The 15217-nt window shown below is 42.6% G+C and overlaps 1 protein-coding gene across 3 annotated transcripts in view; it reads left to right on the forward strand.

The window, feature by feature from the left end:
* Positions 1 to 4912: 4912 nt before the first annotated feature.
* crfb1 (cytokine receptor family member b1) overlaps positions 4913 to 15217 on the forward strand; it is an 82026-nt gene continuing 71721 nt past the window's right edge. Inside the window, exons 1-2 of one of the 3 annotated variants that reach the window (XM_088383554.1) lie at positions 4913 to 5145; positions 6158 to 6251. In XM_088383554.1, coding sequence (XP_088239680.1) covers positions 6203 to 6251 — 49 coding nt within the window. In that variant the 5' untranslated portion in view covers positions 4913 to 5145; positions 6158 to 6202. Of the gene's footprint in view, positions 5146 to 6157; positions 6252 to 7434; positions 7606 to 15217 lie in introns of those variants that run through there. The other 2 variants (XM_088383553.1, XM_088383552.1) reach the window with 2 other exon arrangements.

The following is a 15217-nucleotide window of genomic DNA, read 5'->3' on the forward strand; positions in this document are numbered from 1 at the left end:
AATCTGTAACTGGTGTCGCCTGTTGACAACAATTTGACCGTCAAGAGACACAAGGGAAAGCCCAAGGGCAGTGAGAGCATCTCTACCTAGCAAATTAATAGGGCAACTGGGCATCAGCAAAATGGGGATGCAACAACTTCCCCCTTCCAGGTCCCGTATCCAAACTGGTCGAGACTGGGGAACTGGGGTTGCCAGCCCATTTGCTGCTCTCACCCAAAAGGATTTACCGTTTGGTTGCACACCTTCAGGTATGTCACGACATGTGGTCACACATGCCCCTGAGTCACACAAAAAGGTTATTGGAGTCCCGTTTACCATTAGAGTTATCACTGGCTTCTCAATATTGTTCATCAACAAATCTTGAATGTTCAAATCGACATCAACAGGGGGAGCTGTTGACAAGACAGTTGTTCCAACTGTATTTTGATCGGTGTCTAGTCATAAGGGAGGTCTACTCCCGCCCTTGTAATTACCCGGGCAGTTTCTTGCTATATGGCCTTTCTTCCCACATGACCAGCAAATAGGTTCAGAATTGTACCGCTTTGACTGACCTGAAGCGGGCTGGTCATTTGTTCCATAATTGGGAGAATCACGACTGTACCCCCCCGCTACCTCTGCCACGGAATTTGTTACGACCACGCCCCCCTAGGCGTGGTTCGAAGGTCTTATTTTGATAGAACACTTCAGACTGCCCTCCTTCAACAAAAAACACGGTGTCTTTTTTCCCCTTATCTTTTGCTCTTTTTGAATTGACAACTTTTTCGGAGTGTATTGCACGATCAATGAACTGTGGCAAGGTAGATGTCGGGAAAGTGATCATATGTTTAGTGATCCAGGTTTGGATTGCTGGATGCGAATTTGCATGTAGAGCATTTTTGAGTTGTTGGTCATAAACATCAGTTCCATGCTCCAAGCCACTATTGGCTCTGAACACTCTTTCGAGCCTGTGTCTAAAGTCTTCAAACAACTCATCTTCTTTTTGTTTGGTTCGGCCAATGTCTGTGTAATTTGCTCTACGTTCGAATTTTATTTTTATCCTGCCCAATAGGCGGTCAATTTCTGTCTGCAATGGCACCCCGTGACATTCCAATGGACGGCCCCGGGAATCAAAGGGATCCCAGGTGCCTTTAACGCTTGCCCAATGTTTGGTTAAGGATGCCATGAAAACCTGCTGTACTTCATCGCCTCTCAAATTATACGAAGCAATGAGTTGTTTCACGTCAGTACAGTATTGATCAACATCTTCAGTGGGCAACGCTATACCCTCAATTGCCGATTTTATATCAGCACTGGTCCATGTTCTGTACACTAAAATTGTGGGTCCTCCATCATCATGAGGATTTGCCACTTCAATCATCGGGTATGCGTCAGCCGAAGGATCCAACTTAGCACGGCTCCGCGTCAACATACCACGAGCACGGCTCCGCGCCAACATACCACGAGCAGAAGCACTATACTCAGGAGGATGATCTGTGTTTGGTAATTTGGGGTATAAAGACGGAAAAGTTGGTTCGCCTTGGCGTGCCGCAATCTCCGCCTTGACAATTTGATCATTGTTTTCATCCTCATTCATCGCATTGTCAGCCACGGCCTTCAAGCGGGTCCGAGCTGACACTGTCTCATCATCCTCCTGCCTGTGCAACAGCAAGTTCTTATTTATCTTTTCTTCGTCTTCCTTATCTCTCAATTTTTCTCTTATCTGCCCACATTTTCTCTTTTCCGCTTCTAATTCCCATTGTACTATCAGATGATACCCGTCTCTATTCTTCTTTACACCACATTTAGCATCAATTGCTTGCTTTAGGTTATTCAACGAATTCGTTTTCAGCTGACCATCAAATTTGTAATCAGTTATCCATTTATCAAGATATCTTACACATTCGGGGTCGCCTTCTTCCATCAATTTCCAATCTTTGCATTTTAATTCATGTCGGGGTAGCGGTTTTTGTTTGCTATTCGCTGTCCCCATGGTTTATTTTCTAAATTTCAGTTTTGACTTTATTCACAGGACAGTGTTTAAATGTTCGATGCGTGGTGAGTCTCCGGAGGAAACGGAGAATTCCTGCTTTCGTCCACACAAAGCCACGGTTTACAGTCCCGTGTATTTTACACAAAGGAGAGCTCAAAGGAGATCACTCTCAGTCAAATCACACACACACACACACGCACACACACACACACACGCACACACACACACACAATGCGCACTCTTATCTTCCCACAGGCAAGCAGGGGAGTCCGCCCTCCCGTGGAATTTAACAAAATCTAAACTCTTCAACCTTCCTATTGTGTAAGAAAAACCCTATTTTTGCTTTTTCCCCAAAGCCAATATAAAACCGATCTTTTCACGGATAAAGAAGCCAAACCAGCCAAACCAGAGTTAAGAAAACACCACAGATGGCAGCAGAAAGCTAACACTAACACATTAGGAAGGTTAATTAGGAGGCCCACGACACCTCAGCGGAATTTAACTGCTCCAAATTACCTGTACTTCTCTAGAAAACAGATGGGTCCGCTTTCCCATGGAATTTAACTGACTTATCAGTCAGGGGACTCCAACATCCCAGCGGAATTTACTGTTTCTAATTGCACTTGATAGGGTCTAGAATTGTCAAGGTTTTAAGTGACCTCTTGTCACTGCACTTTCATTACTTCAACAGAATCAAGATCCGTACTCACAGTCTGCTGGGCCTTCTCCTCGGATGATCTCGTCAACCACTCCGGCGTCCAGCCAACTGATCGAGTCAGCCCCGTGAAAAGGGTTTCCTCAATATGCCTTGGCCAAGGACTTGTCCTGCGTCGAAAAGTCGGCCGGAACCAGAAATAGTCCTATTGAGATCCCGGACGAGCCCCCAAAAATCTGTCAGGTTCAGATTCAGCAAAAAGGATCAGCAGACAAAACCAGTGAGACAGAATGTTGAGTCTTTTCTCGCGAGGAGTGCAAACAGACTTACATCAATCCAAAATACACTAAAGGTCTTGTTTACCCTCCTCTCTTTTTATTTAGGAATGCCCTACCTACAATGTGAGACTAGCCCCTGATAGGTGGGGGGGAAAGCGTGGGCTTTGTCTCATGAGTGAAGAAACGAGATTCTATGTGAAACTAGAAGACGCGGACAGGATCCCACGAGAAACGAAACGTGAATGTTATGGGAAACAAAGTAGTCATGTGAAAAGAGTGCATAGACAAAATGACATGTGCAGACATCAACAACTTTCTTGGATTCCCAGATGTGTAGAAGGTCAGGAAGCTCCAGACAGCATCGTTTGACTTGTTGTGGACTGGGTGATGTCTGCAAGAAAAAACAGCAAGCATTCTGCGCAGTAACTTTATTAATAAGTACGCATTAGGGAACGCATGATAACATATATATACAATTTATCTAACACTCACCCAACGGCTAAAGGTCAGCTACCAGCTCCGGTCCTTGTTGTCAGTCCTGGTCGCGGCCGTTTCCTGGCACATTGAGGAGCAAGTGAAATGGACCAACCGAGCTCCAGCACCTGTCCAGATGACAGACTTTTTGTTACAGAGAATCTCCGTCCCCAGGCGCTTCAATGGGAGCATGACTCCGCCCTTGCCTTTCACCCAGGAGTGGAGTGTTCCTGGTCAAGCAACGTTTTTGGTGGCCCACCAAGAGGAATGACAACCAGGAGTTTGTCCGCGACCGTCCGACCTGTAATTGGAACAAAACACGCTTCAGCTGCTGCCCATCCCACGGCGCCCGTGGTCGCACCTGGTGGTGGACTTCGTCACTGGCCTTCCTCCGTCCAAAGGCAACAGTCATCGTCACCATTATCGACCGTTTCAGCAAGATGGCCCACTTCGTTCCACTACCCAAGCTACCGTCTACGCTCCTACCGTCACCCATGATCATGAGCTATGGGTTGTGATCGAAAGAACAAGATCCCAGATACAAGCGGTTGAAATGAGTTTCCTCTGCATGGTGTCCGGGCTCTCCCTAGGGTGAGAAGCTTGGTCATCCGTGAGGGACTCGGAGTCGAGCAGCTGCTCCTCCACGTTGAGATAAACCGGATGAGGTGGCTCGGGCATCTCATGGCTCCTGGACGCCTCCCCGGGGAGGTATTCCGGGCATGTCCCACCGGCAGGACACCCGGGGATGACCCAGGATGCGCTATGTCTCTCGGCTGGCCTGGGAACACCTTGGGATCCCCGGGAGGGGCTGGGCGAAGTGGCCGGGGCGAGGGAAGTCTGGGCATCCCTCCCAAAGCTGCTGCCCCCGCGACACAACCGATAAGCGATGGATGGATGGATGGATGGATGGATGGATGGATGGATGGATGGATGGATGGATGGATGGATGGATGGATGGATGGACGGATGGCTCTTTTTTTCAAGCTTCATGCTTATGTGGCGTGGGGGGCGTGGTACTTGCTGAGCAGGGCGTGGATTCAACTGTGACAGATGAACAAGATTGGCTGGACCCACTCTCAGAGACAGTGTCTTCGGGAACATAGGAACTAAAACAAATGGACCTCAACAGTTATATGTTTGACTCAATATTACTTTAATTCATGTGCCAACATGAGAAGTTAACATTCACTAATATTTAATCTCGACCTATCTATCAAAACTATTTTCAACCCAGAGAAAACATTTCATAAAAGTATTATTAATTTGAATATATTGTTTTATTTTTCAAAATTCAAACTCAATACGTTTAATTTCAGTTTCAAGTGTTAATTTTAAAATATGAGTTTGTTTGTTTTTTTCAAGTACAAAACGTAACCCCAATATACCTGCGATACTTATAAAAGAAACTGGAAAATTGGAACTTGGAAACCACCGCGTGACGTTTGGAAAGCACAAGAACAGAAACCAAAACAAATATATTTCAGCCGCCGAATGAGCGTTTGGAACGAACCTTTAGATTTTACTTTGAAAACCTAACAGGAAGTTGTCTGTAAACACAGATTATGGAATAACCGCCAACACCCCAACAGAATTGCATATCGGCAACCGCCTTCAGACAAGCGGGCGAATTTAGTCAAGTCATTCTGTGGCGACAGTCTTGAATGTTTGTTTTGCATTTAGCTGTAAAGCGAGTGTTTCGAAGAATTGAACGGCATTACGATTCACTAGCCGGAACGACGGAAAGAGCTTATGGTTTGTCAGGAAACCGGGTGAGTGAACGTTACCATTTGGATACTTAAGCATGTGTCAATAAGTGTGGAATTGTCTTTGGAGTACTTAATATAGATGTGTGTAAAATTTCAGAGATCTGTTGATTTACACGTAACCACAATTATCAGACAGAGCTAGACTATTCCGATGTACTTTCTGCGTATTGTACTATTGTAGTATTGTACTGTATTAGGCATGTTGTTACTGTTTCAAGACAGTGAAATGTACCAATTCCTGACCAAAGCCATTCGGGGTAGTTGAGATTTTTTATGTGACCTTTTTGTAGAATCCTTGTTTACAAGTTACACATTTTCTAAATCTGTATTTTATTCCTAGTCATAGGAAAGCTTGCTAAACACATACGGCACTACAATGATGTTCTTTCTAATGAAGTAGTTAATTGCGCAATTTCAGTCACAATGCTCAACAGTATGTAAATCTTAGCACAAGAAAAATCATGTGAAAACTACTACATTGACTATAAAACTGAAATTTTCAGCAGAATATAATCTAAAACCATTTAGTAAAACAATATACTATAATATAAAAGACACTGTATGTGAATGTTGCTAAAATATATAAGACAAAATAATGATTTATTGCTGTAAAAAATTGTATACCCTGAGACATTCATTGAAAAAATTTAATTTTGAGTCAAATAAACCAGTATTCCATAAATGGTTAATATACATTGCATGAAAGAAATATAGCAGCATAAAGAGGCATTTGCAGTTGGTTATAAGCGTTGGAAGTAATGCAATCATGGCATGTCAGAGTGATATCACACGGGACCTAACAAACTGTCTCAACCAATTTATGTTCAAATTTGGCAGGTGCACAGAAAGCTTCTACATTTGAGCAATAGCCTTACTTATGCAGAAATGCACATACCTCATTATTAACTTCAGGATATGTTAGTGTGGTATCTTGCATGTAAGAAATAAGTATCACATGATTGTATCATTTTGAGTATATATTATGCCTGACATCTTTTTTTTTCAACATGGCAAATGCACTCCTTAAGGAATAACTGCGATGGCCTAGGCATATGGCAAGATGAACTGGGTGTTTTGTTCTCTAAATGTGGTGTTTCTGCTTGATTCAGGTGAGTAAAATCGTGAACAGTACATAAACTAGGGTTGTGTGACAACATTTATTTTCTTGATATTCTTGCATCTCTCAGGATACGACAATAATTTTACAATGGGTTCAATGAAAACTAAGATTTTCTATAAAGAATAAAACAGATGAAGTGAAAGTGTAGTAGTTTTATTAGAATTTACTGACAGCCATAAAATAAAGTTGTCAATAAATATTTCTATTAAAATCATATTTTACTGCAACTAATGTTTAATTCTAATGTTATGCTATAACATTTGTGCGGGCATATATCAACGGCATAAACCTGTGTGCTGTTCTCTATCTATCTATCTATCTATCTATCTATCTATCTATCTATCTATCTATCTATCTATCTATCTATCTATCTATCTATCTATCTATCTATCTATCTATCTATCTATCTATCTATCTATCTATCTATCTATCTATCTATCTATCTATCTATCTATCTATCTATCTATCTATCTATCTATCTATCTATCTATCTCTGTCTTCATGGTAGCGTTGGCTATAGGGCAGTGTTTCCCAATCTTTTACATCCACGGCACACCTTTTCATTGGAAAAATGTCACCGCCACAAAAAATTAGTTATGTTGCGACAAAAGATGTCGTGAAAGTGCTATATAAATAGTTCTATTCAGAGAGAGAGAGAAAGAGTGCGAAGAGCGAGTGCAAGAGACAGCGAGATTATTATATGTATTATATACATCTATAACATCTCTCACGGCACAACAGTGTGCCGTGGGACATTGGTTGGAAAACACTGATATAGGGACAAAAAAACATCACCACTGCACAATGAGCAATGGTACGTTGACCTGTCAGGTTTTGAGGCTCCTCATACAATACAGTGTTTTATTGTATGACTTTTTGTTGAAAAAAAAAATCCACAGATGCGCACAAAAAATTTACAGTTGAGGAAGACTTGCATTGCTACAAAAATAGTGAGAATACAACAGACTCGCTCCCATTCATTTAAATGGGCTGGGGATCGCGTGTACGCCAAATATATTACTTGACAGCACTGGATGTACCTCCCAACGGTTGCTAACACGGAAGTGTGAAGCGTGTGCCCAATGTCTCTCTCTCTCTCTCTCTCTCTCTCTCTCTCTCTCTCTCTCTCTCTCTCTCTCTCTCTCTCTCTCTCTCTCCGTCCTGCTCTCCTTCCGCCCACAAATGATTGTCAGAATAAGCTTTACGCCTCGCTCACACTGGGTACGAAATGGCTGCGGCGCAGTTTATCCGCGGAACACTGGCGCATTGCAACTCACAACGGCGCCAATCAACTGCGTTGCGGCTCCGGAAATCTCCGCCCACGAGACCACAAGATCACGGGGGTAAGGGTGTGGGGTGCATGCTGAAGAGTTGACTTCAGGTGGAGGAAGAGGAAAAAAAAGAGTAAAAGAGAGCTATTTGTAAGCAATAGCCATCCTTTCATTCTCATTGATTCGCTTTTGGGACATCATTTTGGGGGTCTTTGGCTCTTCTACCATGGTTAAGCACGTTTTCTTTTTAAATAGTGTTTTTTTTTAATGTTTAATTCAAACTCGTTTTTTGCCTTTCAAATGTCTGACTCATGCCAAGCTATGTACATAGTTAGCTGAAATGGAAGCTCTGTAGGTTGTAGATGACGTCTCGTGAATTAAAATAAAAATAAAAAACGAGTTCATATGCCTACGCCAGGAGTCAGCAACCCAAAATGTTTAAAGAGCCATACTGGACCAACACAAAAACAGATCTGTCTGGAGCCGCAAAAAAAAGAATAGTCTGATATAAGCCTTATAATAAACGCAACTACATTAAAACGCGTCTATATTAGCTGTATTAGGACATTTCTGGTCTGAATACACCCTGAAATAGAAAATATATTTTCCCTCATCTTTTCAATTTTTATACTGTTTAAAAAAAGCCCCAGGGACCCACTAGGGCGGCGCTAAAGAGCCGCATGTGGCTCTAGAGCCGCGGGTTGCCAACCCCTGTCCTACGCCAACCCCTGTCCTACGCCAACGCCCGATTTCCGATTCTGAGCATCAAAATATGCTTGTGGCATCCTGAAGAAATAGAAGGCTTGCAGATGGTGAGCGAACGGCTGCGACGTTCCGCTGGTGCACCACAGCCAGTGTGAGTCATGAATCCAATGCTTTCTATTCCATGCGGTGTGTGGCGAATGGCCCCGCCGCAGCTGTTCTGCACCCGGTGTGTGCAACACGTGGCAACATGACTGATATTGTCCTTATTTTGATATTGATATTTAGATGGGCGGCACAGTGGAGCACAGTGGAGCACTGGCTCGCACGTCTACCTCACAGTTAAGAGGTTACTGTATCGATTCCACCTCCGGTCCTCCCTGTGTGGAGTTTGCACGTTCTGCCCGTGCGGCGTGGGTTTTCCGTGTGAACTCGGTTTTCCTCCCACATCCCAAAAACATGCTCGATAGGCCGATTGAGCATTCCAAATTGTCCATAGGTGTGAGAATGAGTGGGAATGGTTATTTGTCTCTGTGTGGCCTGCGATTGGCTGGCAACCAGTTCAGGGTGTCCCCCGCCTCCTGCCCGATGACTGCTGAGATTGCTCCAGCACGCCCGCGACCCCTGTGGGGTCAAGCGGTCCAGATAATGGATGGATATTATCTAAATGTTAATATCTTGATTTTGATGTGATTACAATATATTCCCCAGCCCTACCAGAAGCATTAAGATCTACGACATACTACCGTATTTTTCGGACTAAAAGTCGCTCCGGAATATACATCGCATCAGCCATAAAATGCACAATAAAGTGGGGAAAAAAACATATATAAGTCGCTTCGGAGTATGTCGCATTTTGGGGGAAATCTATTCGACAAAATCCAACACCAAGAACAGATATGAGCGACCAACAACAGGCTAAACGATACGGTATGCTAACGTGACATAAACACAAACGAAAAGCTGAGAACGGGCCTGATGTAACAATAACAGTTATTCAAATAACTATAACATAATTAACACCTTTATCAAACCATCTGTGTCACTCCAAATCATTAAAGCCATCGATCGAGTTTGACCTCCTTTATGTAAACAAATCCGATGTCAGCGGCGCGTTGTAGTTCAAAATTTTCTACAGGCCCATATAACAACATATAAATTATGTATGAAATACCAATAATATAAACAACAATTTTATCGAACCATCCGTATCACTCCAAATCAATAAATTCATCAGTATCTTCGTCTTCCGTGTAACTTGAGAAAAAAACAACAACACAGCTGTTGACGCCGGAAAGACTACGTGCGCCGCTGATGTCAGACTAGCTATATCAAATATATGTAATATAAACAACAATTTTATCGAACCATCCGTGTCACTCCAAATCAATATACCGTAATTTCTGGTGTATAAGCCGCACTGGTGTATAAGACGCACCAGCTAAAATTCGGGGATATTTCAGTTTTTTTCTTACATAAGCCGCACCGGACTATAAGCCGCACGTGCACACGAGTTTTTTACAAAGAAAGACAGTACACGGAAAGCCTTTTTTAAGTTTGAATAACATGCTTTAACATGTCTTTCTAAACATTTCCTGTGACGCAGCAGTAGTACCGCAGCAACACGGAAGTGTGCATGCATATTAACAAAGAAATACTGGACACAGAAAGCTTTTTTAAAGTTTTAATAACATACCTTAACATTTCTATCCAAACACTGCCTGTCACGCGGCAGTAATACCGCAGCAACACGGAAGTAACACAGCACTAATAGGGTTTGATTAAATAAAACATACCGGTAAAAGTCACTGAGACGCGGCGGTAACACAGCAGCAACACGGTAGCACAGCACTAACAGGGCTGGTTAAAGTAAAAGTAAAAAAAAGAGCTTCATCGTCTTCATCTTCCTCCTGTGCACTGAAACCATCGAAGTCTTCCTCCTCAATTTCCGATTGGAATAGCGTTAGATATCCTTCACCACACACTTTCTCAGTATCTCTTTCGTCGTCGTTTTTATCCATTTCTTCTCGCATTTTCCATGATGAGGGTCTGTTCATGCTAATCTTATTCACGCACAAAGTGCTAAATTACATTAAACTAGCGAGCGACACGTATAGCTCCAGAGTAGACGGGACCACGAAATAAAGAAATTGTGCCGCAACACAATGTCATCAACATCGACTGCCTTTAGCTTAAAAGCGGCATCATATGCATTTCTTCTGTCCCCCAGGTTTGTGTATAAAAGCTTCCTTTCAGTAATGTCCGTCTTGATCGCGTTCTGCGTGATGCGCAAAATGTTGTAAACACAAACTAGCACGTCTTCTTCGGCGCATTATCTCTACTTCGCCTGTCTCGCTCTTGCTTCCTGCTAGAGCGGCCCCTGGAGGCCGGAGGCCGTAAAAATCCATAAGTATGTCGCACCGCCATTTAAGCCTCAGGGTTCAAAGTAACCTTCTGAATAATATGCATTAAAAATTCCCATTCATTACAACTTGTTTTTGGTGAGCAAAATGTCAAGAATTGAATTTAAATGCTGATTGATTGGGTTTTAATACAATGCAGATGGTCCAAACAGCGCCACTGCTTTGTGTAATCTCTGAGTCACATGGCAGAGTAAGAGAAAGGGTTTGGAGCACAGGTGTCAAACTCAAGGCCCGGGGGCCAGATACGGCCCACCACATCATTCTATGTGGCCCGCGAAGACAAATTGTGCATCAAATCCGTGTCATTAATAGAATTGCAAATTGTCTTCACTTTTACTAATATCTTTTTTTAACAATATTTGACCAGTTTTTACTCGTCTGATTTGAAAATGAGTTATTTGTCAGTTTGTTTTGTAGCTTTTACTGTATATAATAGTGTTAAGAGTAAAAGTGATCAAGTCATCACAAAAATCCCGAAAAAAATCTTATATAAGCCGCACCTGACTATAAGCCGCAGAGTTCAAAATTTTGGAAAAAAGTCGCGGCTTATACACCGGCAATTACGGTATTTATCAGAATCTTCGTTTTCCATGTCACTTAAAAAAACAACAACACAGCTGTTGACACCGGAACTATGTGCGCGGCTGACATCAGACTAGATATATCAAATAAATGTATTATAAATGTTAGGTTACGGATTCTAGTTATTGATCTGACTCCAAATTGTGATCAACACTTAACTCATAAATTGCTATGCCCTAATCCACACACTGGCGCACCTAACAATTTTGCGAGTTCGTTCTGTCAAAGAGAAGACCAGTAGATCAATTAGACCAAATTTACCAATTATTTATTCCTGACAAAGCGCACTAATACAGGCCTGGGTCCCGGGTCCCTCACACTAAAGCTCGTGCGTTTTTGTGACCACCAAAAGACGACACATTCTTCCGGGTTGCCCAGTTTTAAAGAAACACAATATGAATATTAAAGCATGCAAAATATTGTGAGATGATTGGTGGATGGCCATCTCCTCCCCGTCCAGGTGTCGCTGAGGTCAGGCGGTTGGGTTTTCCCCTCGATGCCCAGTCCCATAGATGTGCTGTTGTTCTCCTTTCTCACCGACCTTGAGATTATCTCGTCCGGTACTCCCTGTCTGGGCCTATACACAACACTTCCAAGAAAACAAGTTCATGCAGTTTGCCTGCACATTCCTCGGCCCCCACCAATCCACACGAGCACTTCAATACTAGATATTAATATGATTATAAGTTTAATACAACCTTAAAAAATATGTTTGCAAACTCCCAAAAACACATTTTCCTTTATTCCCTCTCATGACCTCATTTATGAGGTCATCACCCGTTACCCTAGCAAACAGCTACCAGCGCGCTGTCGATCCTTCCTTCCCCCCGCTGCTCATGTTGAGTCACCAGGGCATATTGGCCCATCGGTGGCAACGGGCCAACGGTTTTCTCGATCAACCGGACAGTGAGTGACCTAATACATGGAATACAACAACAATCGCATAAAATCATAACTGTAGTAAAAATAGCCACAGTAACAAGCACAGACATGATGAGGCCTTTCCAGCTTCCGAACGTTTTCATCCAATCAGACCAAATATCGGTGTGTAGGCCTGAATGATCTTTCATCTTTTTGTTCAGTGTCCTTAGTCCTTCCAACACCTTGATCAGTCGGCCTCCTCGTGCCGTGTTGTTTGGGATGAAAGTACAACATGCATCACCAAACATTCCACACACACCATGTTCCTTAGTCAATAGCCTGTCCAACGCAATTCTATTTTGGAACGCCCTTAACAACGTTGCAGCCAATTGTTCATGAACTACGGCAAATGATTCAGCTGTATAATTACCCAGTCGTTGGACATTGTAATGAAAGTAATTAGTACGGTCCACATTTTATTGGGGGTGATCCATAGGAAGATACTTTCGAATCCCAAGAACACTTGATTAACGAGTTTATACTTATCTGACACACCCCGGGGCACTCCTATAGTGTCAATATATGTGGGATCGTCGTCGCTCAATCACGGGGGCAAAACGTCTCTTTTGGCTCGCTTCAGGAGCCCCGCCAGTGGGGACTCCAGGTCCCAATTGAGATTCTGTATTTCAATGGGGACAACCACCACAGGCATTATCAAAGACACGAGGGCACAGATACCTGATGCATTCTTCGGCAAGAGATCCTATAATTTGTCATCACCACACCACAACCAGATGTCACTGGTCTTCCTCTGCTCCTTCCATCACTGCTGGGTGAATTCTGGCATGTCCTGTTAAAGCTTGAAAACAAGTGAATTTGGAAAAAACGTTGTATATCACAATTACAAATTGAAACCTACTCACCCATTTCTATTTTACCACTCCCCCTTTGACACATTCCCCCAATGTGTCATTACGTATCAAAAGGAACCTGCAAAGCGTCCCCTCTCATCACCACTCTCATTGTAGCCAGGCCCGCGGAACCTCTAGCTCCCATCTGGGCCCCAGGACCGTCACCCCAAGTCCTTGAAACTTGACTGTCCACCACACACACTCGGCAACACAAACAAAAATCATCGCACTCCTGTCAGTGAGCTTATAGCCCTGCTGACAGCGGACATTTGTACACACAAAAACAAAAACAGACATCAAGTATCAAAACAAAAACAGTCATAAAATGAATCCTGGCGCCCGCGGATCATGTCCTGAAAACCACGTCATCAATAAGTTCATCATAAAAACCAAAAGGGCAAGGGTTAACATATTCTTGTAAATCCAACACAAACTTTCCACGAACGCAATCGACAACCTGCAAGAATGAAAACAAGTTATGCAAGCAACGCGCAATCCGCTCCTTGGCTGGTGGCTGGTGCTGCAAAAAAAAAAAAAAAAAAATCAAGTCACACAGAAAAACAAAGCAGAGCGTGCTATTGTCGCAAACACGTTCAAGCGTCAAACAATTGGTCACTGTCCACCTAGTCCATCACCCCGTCGGGTGAGCTCAAAGTCGTCACACGTCAAATCGTCCAAAGTCTTGCTGTTCGATACTAGTTCTGTCTTGTCTGACCATATCACTGAAATGGGCCTTCTCCATCACACCGTTTTGTTGTCGATGGTGCCCCTGATTGATCATTGAGCCATGGTTCCAGTCTGTACCACCCCTTCAGGTGAGAGGAATTTTATCCTCAATTGCAAACACATCACCCCAACTTCAGACCTCTCTGGCCAATCATACTGCACACACACACTCAAAGTTAGTATGTTAGTGTGCAGGCAAACATTGACTCCTAATAGTAACTCTTCACATTTGGACATAGTTGTCAACATGACCTATTGTAAAATCTCCAATTCAATTTTCCATAAACTCGCCCATCAGATTCATCGCAAATTGTCATATATGTCTATCTGGGGGGGCCGACTGTGGGACCCGCGTGTCAGGGGAGCCTCCATAACCTCAGATTGCTCCTACAAACTCGGTCTCTATTACTTATCCTAATTAAATTCAATAAAGATGGGTCCGACTATTCCCTCTGGATTTTTACGTCATCATTTGGCTCTCCCCCTTTTTCCTGTTGTCTAGCTCAAATATGTTTCTCAGTCTGCTTCACTTTATTGCCCCTCTTGGCGAGTCTCACTCCCCCCTCTCAAATTTTCAACTTTAAAATTCACGCCCAATTTTACAAAATTCTTTCTATATTTTTATCAATTTTCTGACCAATTCAACACGTTCCAAATTTAAACATAATCTTGTGGCTTTCCCCGAATTTTTATTCAGCCTCTTCGCCTTCACACGCAATTTCTACGGAAATTAATAATTCTAGTTATTATTGTTAATCATCCGTGGCCCTCGTAAGGACAAGCCGCACCAGTAATGGATGGATGGATGGATTGTTAATCCTAACCCCAAATGCCTATCATAAATTGCCATTTAAATCAATTGTCGCAAGGGTCATGTCAATGTATTCGTTATTTAAAGCCCTACTGTATTCTTTTTTTTTAATTAAGTAGTGCCCTTTATTACTATTTTGCTGACTATCCAGAATTCCAACTTTCTTATGGCCCCTCACCCCTTCAAGCTGAAATATGCATCCTATAAATCAGTCGCAGTTGATGTGTAATTAAATTCTGTTGCTTTGATAAAGGTCAATTAAGTTTAGCAATTCAGCCTTCTGTTGCCCGAATCCAAATTTTCACTGGTCCAATTATAAAATTTCATTATTTCAGTTAGATTAATTATGTATTCGAAATGCTAAGTTACATATAAAAATGTATGATTCAAATTATTTAATTTCTATTGATCAATGTCCACTTTGCAAAGTTTCTGATCACGCTGTCGTATAATTTGTCAGTGCATCTTCACTGACCATATCTATGTATTTTGTTTTTTATCCCCGTTTCAGTGTCAATAAGCAGCCTTATTATTCCCTCTTTTATCAAAACTCCTCAGTTATGTCTGCCCCAGCACCCAAACACACTTCCATCCCTTTTGTCCCATACTCCACCAACTTTGTAATGCTTCAGCAGTCTTTAGCAATGTGTCCAGTTTGACTTCATGTG

Source organism: Syngnathus floridae, chromosome 8 (assembly GCF_059516105.1).
Source record: "Syngnathus floridae isolate MCC-2025c chromosome 8, RoL_Sflo_1.0, whole genome shotgun sequence".
NCBI classification, from domain to species: Eukaryota; Metazoa; Chordata; class Actinopteri; order Syngnathiformes; family Syngnathidae; genus Syngnathus; species Syngnathus floridae.